This window comes from Tauraco erythrolophus, chromosome 5, assembly GCF_009769465.1.
Source record: "Tauraco erythrolophus isolate bTauEry1 chromosome 5, bTauEry1.pri, whole genome shotgun sequence".
In the NCBI taxonomy this organism is placed as follows: Eukaryota; Metazoa; Chordata; class Aves; order Musophagiformes; family Musophagidae; genus Tauraco; species Tauraco erythrolophus.
Genome location: NC_141469.1, coordinates 5,349,443 through 5,371,601, shown reverse-complemented (window position 1 = coordinate 5,371,601; position 22,159 = coordinate 5,349,443). Strand labels below are relative to the sequence as shown.

Here is a 22,159-nt window from a genome sequence, read left to right as displayed (position 1 = left end):
TCTGTTTGTCAGAGGTCTACTTCTGGAACAGCCAAGCTCCACACTGAGTGGCTCAATGGGTGACTCACAGAAAATCTAACCCTGAATTGTGTTCTTTGCAGACATTGAAGAATACGTCCCACTCACTTCTCGAAGGAGAAGTATGAGAGGCTTTATTTCGCAGTGAGCTTACTTACAGACTAACTGGTATTTTAGGAATATGGGGAAATGACGATTAAAATTAACTCACGTTAGGGCTTCAGAGTAATTGTAATGAGGAGAGACTCCCAGAAATTTCTGTACTTCATCCATCACGGTAGACGGGTCGGTTCTCAGCTGCTGTCCATCAATAATTAGCAACTACAACAAATAAAATAAAAGGAAGTTTGATTTAAAATTCATTATTTCAAGCTTCAAACTGAAACTTCCACCTCTTTCAACTCATTCGCTACATGGAGAGTACTGCCCCAGAGAATAATTGGTCCAGTTTTAATTGTCATCATCATTAAAGACCTGGAAGCAGGGTAAATGGCATGTTAATTAAATCTGAAATTATATTAAATTGGAAGCTGTTGTGATAACAGAGAAATAGCAGTGAAGGATCTAGAAAGATAAGAAATATTGGCAGGAAACTGAGTGAGATTTGTCCAGCCAAGAAAAAAAGGTATTAATGCCTAGAGAAATAACTTATAATTCTCATAAACACATACATATGTATGTTACAGTAATGTTGAAAAGCTTGTCACTGGAAATGACCAGAAAGACAGAAACCAGTAGGTAGGTGCTAGGTGAAATGCCTTACTTCTAAACCCATACAACAATACATAATTGTATGAGAAAAACTTCTTTGAGAATACGAATAAAGGCAGATGTTGAACCATCTGCAAATCTATTTTGATTTGTGTGGTCCTCAAATCTATGAGGACCTTAAGGAAGGGATGTAGATAAATACAGAATGTGCGACACATCTCTAAGAAAGCCCCAGGTACTGGTAGGTAATTTCTTTCTCTTCCAGTGCTTGACCATACACACACCTGCAGTAGACTACTTCAGGCAGCGGCACCCTTTTACCTGCGGATGAATCTGCAGGGAAACAGACACTACTGGAGAATTTTATTGGATGTGGTATCATGCCCAAATGACCCACTGATGGTCAGCAAGGATCTTTGTGACTGTTGGAAGAGAAGCAAGGTCCCAAATGGATTAGCCAAGCATTCATTCCCAGTCATAGAAACACCTCTACTTTTTCCATCATGTGAGGAAAAGGGGAGGAAATAGATTTGCAGATGGTTCAACAACCTCTTTCTGCAAGCAGTGCTGAAGCTTGTTTTTACATTTTCATGCAAGCAGAGAGGCTAAAATCATATGAATTGCTTCCAGAGTTGGATGAAACTTGGAGTTTTGCAAGACCATGAAGTTTCAGAGCAGAACCAAAAGGGAGAGAACGCCTTTTCTTTCAAAAGACCAGTCTTTGGGATCACTCATAGATAGCATTAGATTTAGAAATGTGGATTAGTGGAAGTATCAGACTGTTCAGAGAGCAGTAGCTCATTCCAGAAGTCTTTGCAATTAGATGCATGATGCAGATGTCTGAGTCGAGAAAAGAACTCCCTGCTTTCCTAAGAAATAAGCTTTGAAAACAGGCCTTAAGTGCTTCATAGCACAAAGGTCAAAAAACATCTCAAATAGGGAATATTTCCATCTGAAAGGAAAGGAGTGAGCTTTTTTTTCCTTTGCTATTTAAAAAACACATTAATATCTGTGCCATTCCCACTTCTTCCACTCCAAAAAAGACACTTAAGAAAAGCTTTATCAGTGGAAATTGATTCCAATTCCTGACATTCCCAATAAGCAGGTAACAAAAAATGCTCTCTCTCAACCTTCAGGGAGGTTGTAAGGAACCTAGGCGAAATTTTTCCTTACTTGTACTGACTTATTCATATCCTGATCTCAGGATAATTTCATGTAATTCCTCAAAATCTAAGGCATTTCATGTATTGGTGAGGTGGAAAAATTAAACAGCGTAATTTTTACAAAGCAGAGAGCTTCATATATAATGAAAATACTACAGATTAAATAGTTTGAACCACTTTACAGTGTATTGATCACTTTACTGTAATATTGCTGACAGCTGAAGAGATTAAGTCCCTGCTCTCCTACTACACACGACTGCCTTCATGTCTAAAAGTCACCACGGTGTGAGCGTAGCAAGGGAGACAGTTTGCAGAAGAGAACAGTTTAGAAATAGCCTGAGTTCTTCAGCGTCAGACTGGCCATTTAATGTCGGTAGTTACAAAATCAGCTTCATTTCCTACAGGGCTGGTGCATGAACTTATCTTTTTGCTCATGAGGGAGTTTGTCATGCTAGGTCCTTTCTTCTTCGGTATGACTGCACTGAAGCAAAGAGTTGTAGGCAGGAAATTAACTTAAGAGACGTGAGCTTTCTGAACTTCTAGAGATGTTTTGGTGGCCAGACAAAAGAGGACTTTTGAATGACTTATGAGATAATAAATTAAGTTAATCAAAATTCTAAACATCTGAACCTCAAACTCGCAAAGTAGTCTGAGATTGGCAAATTCTTACCATGTAAGACAAGCGTGCTGTTACCACTTTTCTAACGAAAAGGGGAACCTTACCTATTCCTGCTGCTGCTTCTACCACTTCCTGTATGCCTGCTAACTTCAAAATAGACATTAAGACTTCAATTCAGTCACACGTTAGAGACTCCTAAATTTATATAGCATTAAAAGTTATAGATAGCCCTAGCTGGTCGGAGGTGAGAACTCTTCTGGAGAAGGAAGGCTCTCATTTTTTTAGATAAGGCTGTGCTTTTAAGCTGAGCTGACTTTAGATTTGCCTTATATAACTGTTCTCTGCTTCGGCAGTTCCTTGAACTTGGTAAACAGTTTGGATATGGCCTACTGTGTATCATTGCTTTTGCAATTCAAGTTAATCCCTGGATATTTTACAGAGAAAACATAAGGCTACCAGGGCTGGTTCTTTGCTATCACCGTGGGATGTAAAATTTGGCAAAAATCTGTATGACAACCCATATGGTTCAATATTCATGGGTTACTTTTGGAGAAAAGCTAATGAAAACTTAATGTACAGAATTTCATACGAGTATCATGATATTACAGTATTGCGTATCTCATGAAGTCTGCAAGGCTGGCCCAAAAGAGAATAATGTGGACAATAACACCAACTAGTTGCATCAAAGCTTCCTTGACACGCTCTGGGAAAACAGAAGGTGCAGACTCCAGTCAACTTGTCTCAGCTGAGCGAGTCCAGGATAAACAGAAGGTTCAGATTGCAGCCAGCCTCCCTCAACTAAAGTAATCTTTAAACGTTGGGTGGGGAGTAGTGCCACACACACCACTACCATCAGAAAAATCCATTCCAGAAATAGATCTACCAACGAGATACTGATCACGTGATATTGTCTGTCTGGTCTTGTATATCACATGATCTTCAGGGCTTAGGATGTGCACCTTCTGCGGCTTGATCTTACACAGGGCCAGAGGGAGTCCAACGATTTGTATTTCGTATGCCAACAGAAGCTTGCAGGGAGATCCAATTTTCAGGTTGCTAATGTGCCACATGTGCTGAAACCCATGGGTCCGTAAACACACACCCTTTGAGGCTCAAAGACACACAGAGAAACTAGTCTTGACACCAAGAATATGTTGAGGATTCAGGATCACTGATAGATACCAAATGTAGATGATGAGGAATAGCAACAAGTCAAACTGTTTCAGTGCATGAATGAGTCCCAATAGGGGCTCCGATATGTGGATGTTATGGGCAGCAAAGTGTGATGAATTCCCAAAAAAAAGTGTGCAAAAGAGACCCAGTGCTTTGACAGTTACAGAAAAGTCATGTTAGGCAAAATATGAATTCACCTGAAAAAACAGTGATGTCTGAGGTGGCAAACACGTTGATGTACACAAAGGCTTTACGTACATTGCTAACTAAAACAAATCAGAAACAGCTTTCTGGTCTCAAGGCCAAATGGCACAGCATGACCTGGATCCATGTTGCTAAGCTCTCTCACCTGCAAAACCCAATTGGTTGTGTCCACACTTCCCAACGGTAACGGTTCTTGTTATCTTTCTAACTGTGCTCTGGAACGGACTGGCAAGATGCTTTTTGCTATGGGCCCAAACTGTGCCAGAGGTGTGTTAAAAATCAGCGTGTGAACTCTTGCACAGGTACAGGTTTATTTACTACTACAATCACAGCCTGAAGGAGTTGACACAGTGGGACACCACTGCATGAAAGGATCAACAAGTGAGTGAAGACACTAACACATTTAAATATTAAGGTGTTACAAAACCACTACATTACATCCATTTCCATGCAGTAACCCCCATTTTGGACAGAAAAGGTATTTTTTACACCCTAAAGTGTTCAGACACCAGAACTCTTCTCTACCCATGCAGGGAGGGCAATATTCCAGCCGACTTCCCTTGACACGAGCTGACAATTGCTACCGCTCAGAGTAGACAGAAATGTTACTGAGCAGCTTCCCTTTACTTTCCTTCAACTTTTTCTTTTGGGAACTCTGATGGACCATCTGATATTAAAGAGGCCACAAAGCACTGCATGCCTGGTTATCTTTTCTTCAACATTACTGACAAACAGCCAGACATAGAGTGATGAAGCCTAAGCAAATGAAAACCAGCTGGAAGTTAAAGGCAGTTCAGGGTACAAGAGAGTTCAAGGAGCAGCAGTCATGTTCCTTGAGCTTCCAGATTACTGTTCTGATTTGTTTTGCAGAAGCAGCTCCCACCTGTAAGGTGCTAAGACATGACATTCCTAACAACCAAATATGAATAATCATAATCGATGTCCTAAAACATGCTCTAGAAAATCTACGACACCCATGAGGATCAGTATTCAGTAGGCAAGACTTTTAACAAAGGTAACCTTTTAGGATATTATATATATATATATATAAGATTAGAATGCGAAGTTACCATCTTATTCACCTGGTAAGGTGGGAAGTAAGTTAGCCATCTTTCAATATGGGTAGCATACCATCCAGGTGCTAGGCATCTCTTTTGGAGAGCTCTAAGCTCAGATGGGGCTCGAGGTCCAGCTGTGATCACCTGATAGAAGCTGAATTTTAGAGCTGCAGGATCTTCATGTGATCGCTGATGCTGTAAAAGAAGTTACATTGCTGGAACTTTACAGGCCACAAAAGCTTGGAAAATAAGACAAAACTGGTTGGTCTTCAACCTGGCCTTACTGACCTTGTCATGAGGGATTATTTACACCAAAAGTTACTTAAGGTTACAAAGTGTTCATCTGTATAAATTTGTTGAAAATGCTGGGATAAACATGGTTTTGTATCAATAAATATTGTTTGTATCAAAAGAAATCAGAAGCTAGACTAGCAACAACAAAATCAAACGTATAAATGTTTATTTTCAATAAACTGAGTGGCAGGTTTTGTACAGATGAATCAGGCATGATAAACACAAATACTAAGAAGCTCTGTTTCTAGTAGTTTCATATTTCCTTTTCCAGCTTACACAAGGTAACTATGCAGAAAGGCAAATTTGAACACTAGTACTTATAAGGATGATTGGATAATTCAGGTCGGAAGGGATCTCAGTAGGTTTCTAGTCAAGTCTCCTGTCCAAAGCAGGGTAAGCTATGAGTTCAGACTCAGGGTTGAGATTACCACTCATCATAGAAAAAAATAAAATACATCACAGAAGTTCTAAGAACTTGGATCTCTTTGGAGTTTTAACTTTCTTTTTTTTTTTTTTTTAATTATTTTTAGTATCTTTATTTTGCCAAATTCCTGTTGAAATCTGTGGATAACAAGAACAAAAATTTCTTAATCTATCTTGTATTCTGAGCGTGAACTAGATAACTGTCTACACATTAATTTTTGTATGTGCTGATTACATAAATTAATCAAGTAAGCAAGCATTTTTGCATGCTTATATTACAGGTAGATTTTGAAAAGGTGGTTTCTGGTATTTTAACCTTTGAAAGATTTTCATGTTTACATTGTCAGTTATGTCAGCCCATGGGTGATCACATATGGTGCACTGACTGACAAATAAAGGCTTGTATTATCCAAACCCTTTATATACATACACATTGAAAAGACATAGAGAGAGGATTCAAGGTGGAAACCTTGATTTGTGCCTGCCTGTGTTCCTACAAGCACGTACCTGATACCAGGAATATGCCCGATCGGATGGGTCGATGAGGATGGTGATGATCTTGGCCTTGGGGATGAGGGAAGCAGCTCTCTTAGGAGCTTCCTCAGAATGGAAATAGTTGGCACTTTTCTCAAAGAGGAAGTCAGTGGTGACGTTAGAAGGAGTGGGGAAGAAATCCATGTACCTAGGAAAGCAACACCATTCTCAGAATTACTTAAAAGCCACACAAAGGTTGACAAATCTGTTAAATATATTTTATTCTGGAATAATCAATTAAAAATAATAGCCTAATTGCCAAATAAAAACAAATAGAAGTTTTCATTCTATTTTTGATCATATTTTGCTTGGTACTAGCTTTCTTCTCACTACAGATAACTAGACATTGCAGCTATTTTTTGGTTACAATATTCACGTATCTTCTTTAAATGCCACTTCAAGTCATAACAAACTCCTATCAAAGTCAAAACCAGAAAATAGGTTTTCCAAATTTGGCCTTTGCTGCCATCAATTATAGTGCAATACCATAAGAAAAAGATATTCAGTATCAGAATTGCTTTTACTCAAAAGAGAAAAGAGTTTGCTTATGTGCAGAAGATGCACTGAAAAAAAAAACCACCTCAGCTTCATCAGGTAAAAGCTTTCTAAGCACTGACAGCATCTTTCACTTATTGTTCCAAGAGTCCCATTTTTGTGGAAACATGGGTTATATTCCTTTAAGTTTTCTTTGTGAGTTTTCCTAATCTGTTATGAAGTTGCAGTTAATTTCCAGCCATCTTCTATGTCACATACAGACTTCTTTATCCATGGCTCTCAGACCACCTTTCATTATTGTTGGGGAAAAGAATAAACGGGGAAATGTTGGTAGTCTTGATTTTTCAGTTAAACTTTGTATTGATTAAATAAATGCCGTTTAAAACAACCTCTTCTGAAGATCATGCTTAAGGACTGAAATGGCTTCCAGTGCTTAGACTTTGTTCTATTCATTGAATTGAGCTACTTCTAGTACGATTGACGTGCTCTTATTGGCTTTGAAATTGTGACCACTGCAGCCAAGGCCAGAAGACTCGGTAGGATGGAACCGACACACAGAGTTTTCTTTAGGACATGGATCTCACAAGATGAGGATTAGCACACGGGCACCGATCACAAGGTACTTAGAGAACAGTAGTTTAAAAGAAACTGAACTCTATGACACCTGATTCTGAGAAACTAAATCTTATAAGTGACTTTTATTCGTACATAAGCAAACATTGCCAAATTATTGCTTTGTGCTGCTTTGAAATGTGAAGGGACACTTGTCATCAGAATTACACAAGTGAAGCGGGTTGGCCTTCAGATGACAATTTTCTATGCACTAGATAAAGAACAGTAGTGGTGGACTCATTCAAGGTCTTAAGAGTAACAGCTGGTAGATGACCTTGTATCAGAGAGACCTAAATGACGTCATGAGAAGGGCTGATGGATGGGCAGGTCCCTGTGTGACATGTGCAAAGTTGCACTCAAAAATTCTGCTACGACGCTGCATAGCTATTGCTAGTCTCACATGCAGACTGTCAGTAAAAAAGCTGACATAAGAGGACAACCCAAGAAAACAGAGTGAAAGGCTGTCACTGCCCTGCTAGTTTAAGTGTTTATATCTGCCTAATGCTAATATAAGTATCTGAGAATATGATAGTGTTTCATTGAAAAAACAACAGACTCCACTTCCCAAAAATATTAGGGCTGATTTGATGAAAACGATGAAGTTATAACAATTTCCGCTCACAAATAAAATTATTAGAAACTAATGACCCAACCTGACTGTGTGACCTCAGAATGTTCCACCAGATCATCAACAGCCAAGAAAAAGGCCAGCTTTGAAAGAGGCAATAGGCACTAAAGGCAAATCTGCTCTAGATCATGAACGGTGTCATCATGCTGCTGTACTGAAATCCTGGTAGTAGACTGAGTACATACAAGGCAGTGAGGAATCCAACCTTATAAGGAAACACTTCACATTTAATACAGCACCACACCAAATTTTGAGAAGTTAATTGATTGTTTGGATAACATGGCAAATTTGAAAAAAGTAGAAGTCGATGTGTCAGTGAAAAATGGTGAAGAGGTTGAACAGGGTGGGACATGGAGAGGTGGTAACATTTAGGCTCCACATTTCTGCTGAACTCTCGCTTAGTACCTCATTCATGAGACAATTATCAAACTCAACAAGGGCAAAGCTGAGAAGGTTTTAGAGAAACTTGCCTAAGAAATCCGTAACAATGCTTACATAAAGAAATGCATGTCTGGTCTATTTAGACTTCTTTGTTTCAAAACCAGAAAGATAAGTTCTCATCTTACTGTTCTGTTATCTCTACTGGGAGTCTACAATACACATCTGTACCTTTTTCAAGATGGCAATACTGAGGGTGCCAAGGGCTGAAAGAACCCTTTCCTGCTTCGGTAGTCAGCCTTAGTCTAAATGTAATCTCGGACAAAGACTGAGTCAGCTCTGGGAAAAAGATGTATCTCCATAACCATAAAAGAAATTGAACTGATTGTATTTGTCAATACTATTGGCTTGAAAGAATCCTAGCCAATTAATGGACTAATGAGGAGAGAGACTTTGCAACTCATTACCATTTGTTCAGCTCATTACATGCCAGCATTAAAATACACTATCAGACCAAAGGTCTGAGAGATTTCTCTGGCAGACAGAATGGAAATCAGAGCTAAGCAACTACACCAACGGGTGGTTCCAGGCACCCAAGACTTAACTGTGAGAACCTGGTAGGAGTGAGTGGGGCAAGTAGTGCAGAGGTGCAAATAGCCAAATAGGTGCTGCAGAGGGAGAACCCGCAGCAGGGTTGTACCTGGTCTGTACAGGTTGACCACGAGGAGCTTTATGCTTTATGCACCAGGGCTGTGTTCAGATGAAGGTAAGCTGGCAGAGGTCTAGCAAACAAATTGTATCTGCAGGTCAGGGAAGTGGCCATGGCAGGAGGAATGACAGAAGCAGCAAAGTGGTCTTCTAGCAACACAAAAATACTGATTTTGTGGAAGAATTGGCTCGCTGTGCTTAGGCTGCCTCCATCAGTGTGGACCCACTACAACTTGTGTGCATGTCATCTTCCCTGACTTCAAAAATCTCCACAGCAAGGAGTCAGCTTTCTAATTCCCAGTCATTCAGCCAGCATCTCTGTTGGTAATAACTGGCTGACTCACCACACTTTGTAATAAGAATCTGCTGCAACAATTAAAACTTTTCAAAAACTAAGTGACTTAGAAAGAAATTGGATATGACATATCCGCACTAAGAACATATAACAGTGTTAAGCCTGTTAATTTTATGGATGAACATAAAGTCAAAGGCAAGAAAACTATTTCCCTTAAACTGGGAGAAAAAAAGAAACAAGACAAAGTATCAATAGTCTTTTACTGGTGTTTTCCAACCACTACAGCACGTTACTGCTTTTCAACTTGTAGTGCTTCATACTGCAGCACTTTCTGCAAGCAAGAGAAGTCAAGAATGACCTTCCGGGTGTAGCTATGTCTGGTGATTCCCTGGTGGCCATAGCGAACATGGCAGCAGGGATACATACTCTTTTTTAGCACCGTTACTAACCCTATGGAGACGCTAACACTCTCCTAAACTACCTGATCTTTGAAAAACATTTTGAGAGGCTTTCCCTGTCCTTCTTTTACCTGATTTCTATTTCTAAATCCTATTTAAAGAAAAAAATGCCTCTCCCTGATATTACCTTTTTTCTCTTAAGAAATAAGATTTCCGACAGGCACACAATTTTTGCTTCCATATATCCATAATAACCATTGCTGTCCCAACTTCAAAGGCATGTGTAATGAGAAATACATATTTTGTTACTGTTTTGCATATATGAATGTATGGATATTTACAAGAAAGCCTCACAAAAGTTATTGCATTTATGATATCCTGTAGTAAGACTGTTAATCACTTGCATTTATTTATCATTTTAGAATTTTTTTTATCTCACTCTCTATATAAACAGTTACCGTTACCAACAGTAATGTCATTTTTTGTATTGTCACAATATATAAACTTTTATATTTATACTAATAACCCATCTTACCAATCAATCCCCCTGTGGTAGTTATTTCTATTAAAGAACTGTACCTCCTCAAAGGTTTTTGGGCTGGGGGAGTTACTAATGATGGAAGGATGCATGATCAGGAACAAATACAAGGCTGTGGTACCTACAAATAGGAGAAAAGTCCAAGATTTAAAAAAAAATACACACACCCTTTTTTTTTTTTGGGTCATACCCACAAATGGACTAAAACAAGTTTAATTCCATTTCATTTCAGTGAGGGGATGCTGATTTATGTCACCTAAGAATCTGTGCTTTCTGTGCTTTTAAATTGAAGATGTTTAAAGAACTGTAAATAGTTAACACAGAAACTGGAGTGTCAATACTGAAATCTGTTTTTCACACTTTTAATCACCATGTTTTAAAAGTAATTACTGTTTTTCATGAGACTGTCACAAAAATAATTTAAAAATCTTGCACTCAGTAGCTGTTGGGGATTGGTAAAGATGAAAGGAAGCACATATCCAATTTTCTGATTACAGAGAAAAAAAAAAATCAACCATTAAGTTAATTTATAAACTATGGCAACATTGCTGTTCAAATTGTCCATTAGGAACTTCTTGACTTGAAATAAATGCCATGAAATATCAAGTTTCTATAAACAAGACACTTGCAGGACAGACAAGAACTCGCAGTTAAGAATCTACACCATCTGAAAAGTGGCTGTCCTTTCCTTCTTCCACTTTGACAAGATCTTGTCTGTCTTGTTGAGCTCTTTAATCAAAGTGTTACTCGTTTTGACATAAAGCCAAAAAATTCTGACACACACCTGAACTCTGCATTTTCAGAATGTGTACTGTCTGTTGTTGTAACTTACTCTACTGAACTACATTTGGATGATATCTGAAAATCAAAAAATACTATTAGATGATCAAGATCTCTACATAGTCTGAGTAAGAAGTGATTAATCGGTATAACTATTTGAACTTAACAAATAGCTTATCGTGTTGAAATACAAAAAAACTCACCGGTTTTCTGGGGTCCTACAACCAAGAATTTTGGCAATCGATCACAGGTTTTTTCTTTAGACCAGATATCTCTGTGCCGTTTGTCATCACAGGGATTCTAAAACAGAGAAGGACAACGAAGAATTTCATTGATAATCACACCTGATAAGGTTCTCACATTACGTTGGTATAAATAACCAATTTCTCACCAATGTACAAATATTCTTACCAGAAAATATTATTTTCCCTTAGCACAGAAAACCATGTTCTGTATTAAATGAACTATTTCAGTGATTCAGAAGGGTATTTGCAATGTAACCAGGCCAGAAACTGCCTCTCAAGTATTTTTTTTTCTTTTTGATGAGACAACTATGTTGAAAAAACATGGTTTTCCTTTTAGCTCATTCTTACATATATATATAGTAGCCCCATGTACCCAACAGACCCTGGGACAAGATCATTTCTCCTATGAAACGTCAGTATGTTCAGTGGAATTATGCCAAAGACAAATTTGGTCGCGCTTACTTAAGATATGGGAATCATTCAAAATCAATTGATCAATTACATACAAATTAGGAAGACTTAAAATTGCTAATGAGTTCTGTAATTACTGTCTTTTTCTTTTACACTACTGTAATGGCTACCACCCTATACATGCTCTAGTTTTTAGCAAACTAATTATAATGTAAAGACTCCCTTTCACAAATACGTATTCTGATCCTCCAGTTCAAATTCGTATCTAATATTGAATCCTGTTTTCTCATGTGCTCGTTACAGCTGAAGCAGTTTAAATTTGGTTTAGAAACATTACTTGCAAACAATTTTTGACACTGTTGTTTGGCAATACTGCACTGAGACAAAGGGAATTACCAGTTTTCTAGGCCTAAAAAAAGGTAACTGAATTCAGATTTACGTGCATTATAGACAAAAGACACCACATTCAGTATATATTAGTCACAGTTACTTACAAATTTCTTTTCTAAGTAATTCTGACTTTTCAAGTCATTTGGCTACAGGCTAATTTCCATTTTTTAAACTCATTTTCTCTTAATATCATGCAAAATTCTTGACATTTCCCCCCTAGTTCAATGTATTATTCAATAACAGCATGAATTTCAAGATGTATATTTAAGTCCAAATTTGCAATCTCATACTGTGGTTCTAAGTTGGCAATGCAATTTGAGTAAGCAAGCTTCAATACATTTTTATTTTTGATTTAGTAAAGCTTGCTCCTTAGAATATTTCTACCTAGTCACCTCAAAAGGATGATATTTGGGATACATATTATCACTATTGGGACACATGCACCTACAGCACTCCGACGTTCCACTGAATCGGCTGAACCATCGCTGAGGGTTTAAAAAAAGAACACGACAGCGTTCACCACTTGGTGCAGTAGTTTCTCTTTAGGGACTGTGCTCTTAGAGCTGGGTTATGGGCTGAAGATGTGTCAAGTGCAAGGCCAGGGCAGGTTCCAGCCTTGGCAGGTCTTCGCATTCCTGATATTTATAACTTGCTCATTTATAAGAGCAGAATAATCAAGCAGCAGAGCTGACAATATTAATGTATTAAGTGCTGGTAAACTTCTTGCTTGGGCCGTTCTCAGCTGTTGGTGAATAACTTTCCATTCTATCTAACCTATTTTGACTTGCCTGGCCAGCTTTTGCATTAAGGTAGCCATGGTCTTAAAGCTATTTTCTCTTTCTGGATGCCCTCACTCACTTGGAAAAAAGTTTTTTTGTTTAATGGCCAATTGCTAATACATGCATATACATCTCCTGTTATTCCAAGAGAAGAAGAGAACACAACATGCCTTTCCTGCACTTCCCATATTTCTAAAAGGAAGTAAAATCACAAATAAAAGGAATTAAATATAATTTTAATTACACAGCTTAATACATATTAATGTCATGACCTTTCTACAGAAATTTAAGTGACGGAAAACAACCGTGTACACTGAAGCTTCAGTAAGCTGTTTTATGGAACCAACTAGTAAGTCTAAAAATATTACTGCTTTTCTCTACAAGAAACTGAAACAAAGAGCTTCACAACAAACACCACCAAGATGATTTTTTTCTGATCTCTTCATCAGTAAGCCTGCTTACCTGCCAGAGAGGGTCCTTTTGCTCAGGGAATAGTTCAAAATACTTGTGAGCTAGTTGAACCGGAGGAAGAGTTTGCAGTTTCAGGTTTGTCCAAGTATGAACAAAGTTGGCCAGATTCACAAAGGTGTATAATCCCAGGCGGTCGTTTCCATAATTAGATAAATGTGTCATGAAGATGCTGATCTTTAGGAAAGAAAACAAGTAGACATTGACTCTGTGTATCACTAGATGGCAGTGTAACCACAGATAATACAAATTTAATTTGCATTTTGCTCTTAGTTAGAGCTGCAAGACTTTGATCACATTCACGTAGATCTTAATATCCTTGCTCTTCATTGAATTACATCCTTCTTCTCAAGTCAACTCAATGCAATCGATGAGGAACATAGTGGAATAGGTACTACGAGCTCTGTGCGAACTAGGATGTGCAATCCTACCGTTGGGTTGTACGATATTTACGTAGTCTTTATGTAAGTTTATCTAATGGAGGATACAGCAAAAACAATACCCACAGTTTTACTTCCAGTGGAATACAAATCGATATGAAACACATGAATTCTGTTTTCATAGAAGAGTAAGGAAGTCAGAGACCAAGAGGACAGCGGACCTCTGTTGCTGTGATTTAAATCTTATTGCTCCAACTGTAAGTTTTATAGGATAAGTAGCTCATTTCCTCTACAAAACTATTCTTCAAGCACTGGAAAGACAGTCGAATCATATACAGAACACAAAAAAAAAAAACCCTTACTGAAACCTGATTTACTACTTTCAAATAATTGTGCATAAAATAATTCTAAATTAAAAAAAAACAACCATCAGCCAGCTCAATAGTCATCAGTTATAAGGCAACTCGTATTTTGTTCTTCTGGCACCTTACTGTGAAATTGCTACTCAGATAAATCCTCTCCATCCATCCTTTGCTCCAACTGCACTCTCACACTCCCAATGGAAGCAACGCTTGCCGTGAAGCTTTCCCACAGGTAGGGCATATTTGGATGCATGTAAACCATGCTGATGAGCGGAGCAGGAATACACAGATGGCAAGGATGGTCTCTCAGGGACTGAGGAAGGGCTGAAGACTGAAACCTGTTTTGCAAAATGATTCATTTTTAAAGTAATTTTTCACTGATGAAACAGTCTGTTCTTACACTAAAATCTGCAAACCCTTGCTTCTGTAGCAGGGATTTTTTTTTTTTCAAAGTTTTTTTTATAATAGGAGAACTCTCCCAAGATAAATTCTCCAGACTAATTTCCATTAAAAAATTAGGAACATGACTCTTTTTATAAATAAATCTGCTAATGCCATGAATGAGCAATTTTCACTTAAAGTAAAACTTGAGGTAAACCACTTTAAAAAGAAAAAGGTTTATCATGGCCACAGTACTGAAATAGGCTCAGGAACTGAAGTTTATCTTTTGTAAAGGAATTGAAGTCTTCAGTTTAAAAACTAAAAAAAGAATGAAAAATAGTAATCTACAGCTGTATTCTTTTGTTTCAGAGTATTCAAAATACTGGCTTCTGTTTTAAACACCACCTAACGGTAACACTACAAAGTAAGCTGAGGGCTTCAGTTTGTCTGATTCAAGTAATTAAAAAATATACATTGATAAATAATTGGGATACAATCCTTCTTTTCAGATAGGAGTGAGACTGAAAATAAAAACCACCTCCCTTTTAGGCAACCAATAATAAGCATTTTGCCAAATGTATAACCTTTTCAAGTTTCCTTTTTTATTTCAGTTCTCAAAGCAGAATGGACCAGTCACAGGACTACGTTGTTCTCAGCAAAGATACTACCAGAGGGTTTCCATAAAAAAGGTTAACTTGTTTTCTTGACAGTCTCTTTCTTTCCTACATGTGGATTGACCTCTGACATTTATAATATCAGTTCAGCTCCTGGCAACAACCCACCTGCCAACTACAGCACTGCACTGGAAGAAAAAGCGAGAGAACTTGAAAAGATTGCAAGTTTAGGGAAAATATGTATTACTCTTTCCCTGAAGGGAATATCACTGTTATTTTAAGAATGTTAGAGTGGAGGCTGAAAAATTGATGGGATGTATCATCATAAATATCTTCCAGCACATAAAACTGTATCAATGAAGGGGAAAAAAAATATATCAGAGACCTTAGTTCCTTAGTTTTTTTTTTATATCAAATACTTAATGGTTAATTATTTACAACAAAAACAGACGATCAAATGCTCACTTAAAACATAAATGACTAAATCTTGTAAAGACGTGTAACCAAACTGTAACTTAGTGTAATCAAATGCATATTCTAATACACAACTTTACATTGTAAGGAAGGTCTCCTTTACTTCTATATGGCATCCAAAATATCACCGATCGCTGAGCCTATCGTCCAGGAAAATCTGAATGAAAGCTTCTTCCCCTCCTGTACAAACAAATTCTTAGTAAAATCACTATCACTACTTGTGTAAAACTAGCAAACTACAATCCTGTGGTTCATAGAACAAAGAAATGTTGCTGGTCCATGGCCTGATTCACCTGATCTGACCTAAGAACTACTCACTCTTGCTTTCAGCCACAGAAGGCCTTCGCCGGCTAAGCTGGCAGCCTGTGTAACTAACAGGAGCGTGATGCTGCAGCAGCTGCATTTACATTTCTCCGAGAAGGACCTTGGACCACTTTGTACGCCAGGGATCCCAATGAGAGGTGCCTTACAGTACGTGATGCCAACCTGCCCGCTGCTCTCTCCTATTCCATGGACACTCCTGTGCATTTGTCAACAACAGCTACGCAGCCACGGCAGAAGGAGAGATGTATAAGCTGATCCTCTGGTTTCCCTGGCTACATGGAGAAAATGAAATCCAAGTGCCATTGTGAGGGATTTCACCTTGGCACTGGCCTAGCTGCAGGTGATGGCATGTTGCTACCCACCTCCCTGCTTTCCCGCCCAGCTGTGCAGAAGGACGGCAACTCGTATCGTTACCCTTCCATTTGCAGGTGTGCAGTCTCACACCAAGACAAAACATAATCACTACTTTTTGCCTTCCATATTGAGTTATGCTTTATGTTCTATCACACCACATTCTGTTTCATTCAAACAAGCTCTAACTAATGAGAATGATTACTCTTTCTTTGCCAGCTAATAGTTAGCATGCTACGTTATTAAAGATTCACTCTCTTAAAACCACAGATTAGGAGATAGAAAAGGAATCCTTTGTAGGCATCTCAGAAAACCAGATCTAGTAAATAACACTATTTATTCAATAATCTTGCACCTCTGGGAAACGCTGTAAAATATAAATAGAGCTTCGTGTATTTCTTTATTCCTTCTTCAAAAGGGAAGCAGCTGTGAACGGATTTATATTTACTCTAACAAGCATTTTAGCCTCCCTTTCAGTTAAAAAGAGCTTATTTGATTTTATTATTCCAAGCTCTCTTCTAAAATAATTTCTTTCAGGGCATCTCAGCATTTTCTTTATCTCAGTGCAAGAAGCATCACCCTTTTTAGCCGTTCCTCATAAACAAACTATCATCTTGGTTGCACTTCAATGCACACTCCACATAGGATTTAATATCTTTCACAGGGGACTGAAATGCAATGCAGTCAATTTTTAAAATGATGGTTTGGGACTAAATCTGGCCTGTGGGCAGCAGCTCCTTTCTTGCTCCTACCCATCTCTGGATCAGAGTAACAAAGGTGCTTTACTCTTCCTTCTCACAGAGCCTTGTAGGCAGGTGTACGACCTGCTCCTTTCAGCTTCTCAGCATTTCTGCACTCCTTCTTCCCCACAATGAAAGCGCTATTTCTGTTTTGCTCTCCTTCCCAATCCCTGATTTTATTTGGGATTCTAACTAGTACAGAAGAGATGTAGGGAAATGAGGACAAGCACTCCGGAGAAACAGCTTTCATCTTTTTGAATTCTCATTCTGTGCTGCCTATTTCCTTACTACAACAACGTTTCCCAATTAGAGGTGCTAGATTCTAGGTCAACAAATTAGAGCTGAGACCAAGATTGACTTCCTGCTATTAAATCACATGTATCAGGAAAAGATGAACAAGCATGATCTAATTTATGTATCAAGAACAGAGAAAACAATAGATGCTTGACAAACAATTTACACAAAACAAAAAAAATGCAACAAGCTATCTAGTTTCTAGTGACGGATGTTATACTAGTAGGTTAGATATTTTAAAAAATATCAATCAATTGTGACATCTTTGTGTTCCCGGCTTCTTCCCCTTGGAATCAAGGGGTATCTATTTTTGAGAAAGACAGGGATGAGAAGAACCACTCAAGGATAGGGGGAAAGATTTTTCTTTTTTTTCTTCTTACTAAGCTCCAGGAGAAGGTCTGGAAGGGTGAATTATGAAGCTTCTCTACATCCGGACAGAAATGATTTATGGTGAGGAAGACTAGCTGCTCTGATGGAAAGCAGCAGAGTGGGTATCTTTGTGCTGGGCAACCTGCAAATAAAAAAAAGGGCAACCACTCCCTTCCATATATCCTGGTAAGTAAAATGCACCTTGCTGTATATTCAAACTCCATTTCACACAAAAATTTTGCAGATGAATACATTGCACTTAAACCTCACTACTTTTCTTCTTCATACCCCTTTTCTGTTTCTACCTCTTTAATGTTATACCGCATCAGGAGGACTTTTTGATTTGGTTTCAGTTACAGTAATAACGCAGGAAAGAAAAGAAGTGACAACACCTACAGCAGAGTGAAACAAATTAAGCACAAAAGCCTCTAGAACAGCAAAAAGCCTGTAGAACTGTAGTTCACGAAGCCAGTGGCCTCCATACGTTTTTGATCGTGCACACCTATTGGCAAAAATTTTTTGAGCATGCACTCCCAATGAATGTATATTTATTCAGAAATTACTAAAGTTCCAGTATTTCCTTGCCACACCAAAAGAGATGTTGTACACGCCCTGGGGCGCACGTACCCCACTTTGGAGACCACTGCACTAAGCTGTCAGGACAAGCCAGGAGCAGAGAGAAGACTCCTTTTTGAGAGGTTAGCTGTACCCTCTTTGGAAAGCATGCGGGAAGTGGAGGGAGGACTGAGGCTTGCAGTGACACTAATGTTGTTAAACAGACTTACTATTACTTGGGCATTTTAAATCTGGAACTAGAAGAGCTGGTATAAGAAAAAAAAATCTGTAATAACCATTTCTTATGGATTGGGCACAACTTTCATTTTTTCACCATATATAAATCTATTGCAGATAGTCCAACTTGAGTAAGTTCATACTACTAAACGAGTCGTCACGGTACTTTTGTCATGGGCACTGTGTCACCCTCCAATCTGTGCAACAACATTAAAAGGCAACATTGAGGCCTCCCAACTCGATGAAGTTAAGCACAACACTTGAAAATGAAGTTAAATTATGATTGACAATTAATTATGTGATCTCTGCTAGGCACTAGAAGCAGATGCATTACCAATCTAGTATATTGCTGATATTTTAGCTACTGAGCAAATGTTTACAGGCCACAAGAGTACGTCTAACTCTCAGAACGCCTATATTCCAATTAATTTGGCATTGTGCATACTCTGCCTGCAGTTCTGATATTGTCTCCACGTTACTCAGAACAGTTTTGTTTCAGGTATTCAGAGACTCAGTAACAGCTGGTTTTGCTCCATTAGACTAACAAAGTGATAGAAAAATGAATTAGATTGCAGTCTATGCTTGAATATGTATTTTTAATATTTGTCCTTTTAGACCTGTACACTACCAGAAAAGCTGTGTTCCATTCCACCACAGAGAGATTCCAGCTTTTTTCTTCTGGGGCTGTTCTGCGGGTTTTACAGCTGCCATGGATCTGTCTGCTTGCAAAGACAGCAAGCCAACTATTCAACAGTTGAATTTCATTTTCATCGCAGTGTCTCCACTACAAATCTAATGGAGCCAGGTAAGATTTATAAGATCAAACCAAATTACGTACTTGGTGTAGTTCTGAATTGACAGTCAGGAAACGTGAGTTTATTTTCAGCTGTTGCACAAAGGTTTTTTTGCCTTTCTCTATAATTTGCTCATGATCCTTGTGACTCAACTTCCCAGTTGGCAGTACTGTCCAAAAGATTTGCTTCACTAATAGCTGTAAACTACTTGTACAAGACTTTTCATTTGAGAATTCTGAAGAATCATAGAGGGGTAAAGTCATCTTATTGCCCACAATTTCAATGTATTTATTGCACACTGTTAAAAGGAATCACGTCTAGTGAGACAGCTAATCCTGTCTGTTCCACAGCCTTTCCATGCTGCCTGTTCATTTAGGATTTTTTGTATTTTGTCTGTTCCACCCACAAAATACCAGACTCTGTCTGGCTTTTTTGGGTGGGTTTTGAAGACAGATAGGAAAGGAAGGAATACTTGCATTTTGCAGTCAACCAAAATGCTACGCAAAACTGACTTCCCCCTGCCTTAATTCATGGCAACTCCGCAACTATTGCTGCAGTTCCCTAGAGTTCCTAAAATGGGCATGAGAGGACAGGGAAGAGATGAAATTGTTGCCTTTCTCACTCACCCATGAAGTGGGCCAAGCCTGCTGAGTTGAACCAGCCCACCAGAGAGGTCAGGCTCTGCTGCCTACAATGAATCCCACTCATCAAAGCTCAGGGAGGTACCTGCACATCAGTGGGCTCCTCAACACGTATCATCTTTCCTGTTTCTCACACTCACTGCAATTAAACGCAAGGTTGTGCAAAGCAAGACAGACAGAAGGGGAAGATCTGAGCCTGAATGCCTTTGTTTTTGTATTTTCCTCTGTAGTCCCAAAGCCTGGCTTTTCATCTTGTTCAGGGTCACATTAAGATACAGTAGGTTCTGCTGATGCTGATATAAATCCTCTCATTTTCAGTGCTAAAGGAGATAATTTCTCCCTTGCTGCAAGTCAATTAGCTTAATAACAGCTCTACTCACTGTAACTTGGGAGAGGTAAAAATTAGAGGAAAATAATACTTAGAACTGAATGCATACAAAGATTATAATTATTTTAAAATCTATCAGAGACAAGGCCTAAACCATCAACAGTCTTCCCTCCTTGATCAGCACTGCTGTAACCATACGGAGAACACACAGCTGGCTACACATTAGCTTCATTGTTGGGCTGTCAACCATTTGAAGGCTTTCACCAAATTCGTCTCCACAGGGCATTTTCCCTTTTCTTCAGATCTGCAGACACACTGTACTTTGTAAGGAAGCGCATGTAAGTGCATGTAATGCAATTACTGTATTCTGTTCTGCTTGTTTTTCTTGGGGGCAGAAAATGTATGGAAGATTTTCATGAACCATTTTCCCTTAAACATTCATCTTGTACAGCAGCAAAGCTCCTGATCTGTATCTTCCACAGTTCAAAGGATATTTTAGGACTGGGTTACGTATGCCTTCTACAAAGTTAAACTGAGATCCTTTAACTTTTACTGATGCTACCAGAAAAGCAGCATACAATATTGTTTTAGACGATGTCTCTCATCCAAGTTGCAGCCTTACATTAAGAAAAATTGGGATTACTTGGACTTGAAATAAAAAACATACTTTCCACATCATCATTTGAAAACTAAACCAGATAAACAAATTGGAATAAACTTTAGGAATTCTAAAGAACTGGTAGAAAGCAGATGAAAGAGACTCCATTTCATATTGTTGATCTGCTTCATGAATGTTATTTTTATTATTGAAACTTCGAAAAACAGTAAGCTTTTCCATATTAAAAATGAATAAAATCAGTAGACCTGTCCTGCATTTGGCCTGTTTAAGTAGTGCAGCATGTTGTCTACAGAGGCCAGTGGTGAGCAACCTGGTGTAGCGGAGGGTTTCCCTGCCCATGGCGGGGGGGTTGGAACTAGATGATCTTTGAGCTCCCTTCCAACCCAAACCATTCTATGATTCTATCAGCTATGTATGAGGAAAGTAGAGGATACTCTACAGCTGGGAGATGTGTGAAAAACAATCCCCTATGAAAGTCTTCCCTGCTTTCAAGGGTTACATGAACTATGGAAGTTTATATGGAATCCACGTCTTATCAACTTCTCCAGGAATGAATATCCAATACAATTTAATTTTGTATTTCAAATCTTGATAAGTTCTTGATGTCAAGAACATTAGCTTGGAGGAAGATCCCGATACAATTCTCATTTAAATTCTCATCCTCATTTAATTGGCTATCCTCTGGTTTTCTGTTTCAAGACAGGTAACAGGAGTTCATTGTCTAGGTTCTTCGCGCAATTTCGTAGTTACTTCTGTTTGTCACCTCTCTTCAAATATAATCAATCTTGATAATTTTTGATTTCTCTTCAAATTGGAGTTTTTCTCAGTCCTTTGTAGTCCATTTCAGTCAATTGCTTCCAGCTTTGCCTATAAGATTGAGCCTGCAGAGTACCACGGATTTCCTGAACTTCATTATGCAACACTGCATTACCTTCCACTCTGTTCCTTCCACAGGGTGCCAATGCCTTAAAGGAACATGGATATATCTGTGTGTTATCCCACTAATAGGAATGGGAAAAATTCCACTGACTTTGCTGCGCAGAATGTGCAGATCCATGTTAAGATTACTCATTTGTGTATATTCCACAGAATCCAAATATACAGACTTACATATAGGAGTCTCTCCCTTCTGTTACTGGAAGGTAACATGCTGTTTGCAATAATGCCTTTTTAAACTGGCTCAACTACAAGCAAGTTAGAACAGTGAACACAGAGCAGTGAACTCCTTTTCCTACTGCCTGTGTAGCACGGAGTAAGCTAACACACCATTTACATCAACTTCGGTTGCTGCCCATGCAGCCTCAAGGAGAACAAGAGCTGTTCAACATGTTTGCCGCTCGCTCCGTAGCCTCCATCAGCCCCATGGGACAGGTG

At 38.6% G+C, this 22,159-nt stretch overlaps 1 protein-coding gene across 1 annotated transcript in view; it reads right to left on the bottom strand.

The window, feature by feature from the left end:
* Positions 1-22,159, bottom strand: part of LOC104379105 (bifunctional heparan sulfate N-deacetylase/N-sulfotransferase 3) — a 59,635-nt gene that overhangs the window by 1,769 nt on the left and 35,707 nt on the right. The window contains exons 6-11 of the mRNA XM_009986302.2: positions 13,317-13,499; positions 11,233-11,329; positions 10,247-10,370; positions 6,171-6,345; positions 4,971-5,141; positions 230-339 (exon numbers count right to left, since the gene is read on the bottom strand). Coding sequence (XP_009984604.2) covers positions 230-339; positions 4,971-5,141; positions 6,171-6,345; positions 10,247-10,370; positions 11,233-11,329; positions 13,317-13,499 — 860 coding nt within the window. The remainder of the gene's footprint in view (positions 1-229; positions 340-4,970; positions 5,142-6,170; positions 6,346-10,246; positions 10,371-11,232; positions 11,330-13,316; positions 13,500-22,159) is intronic.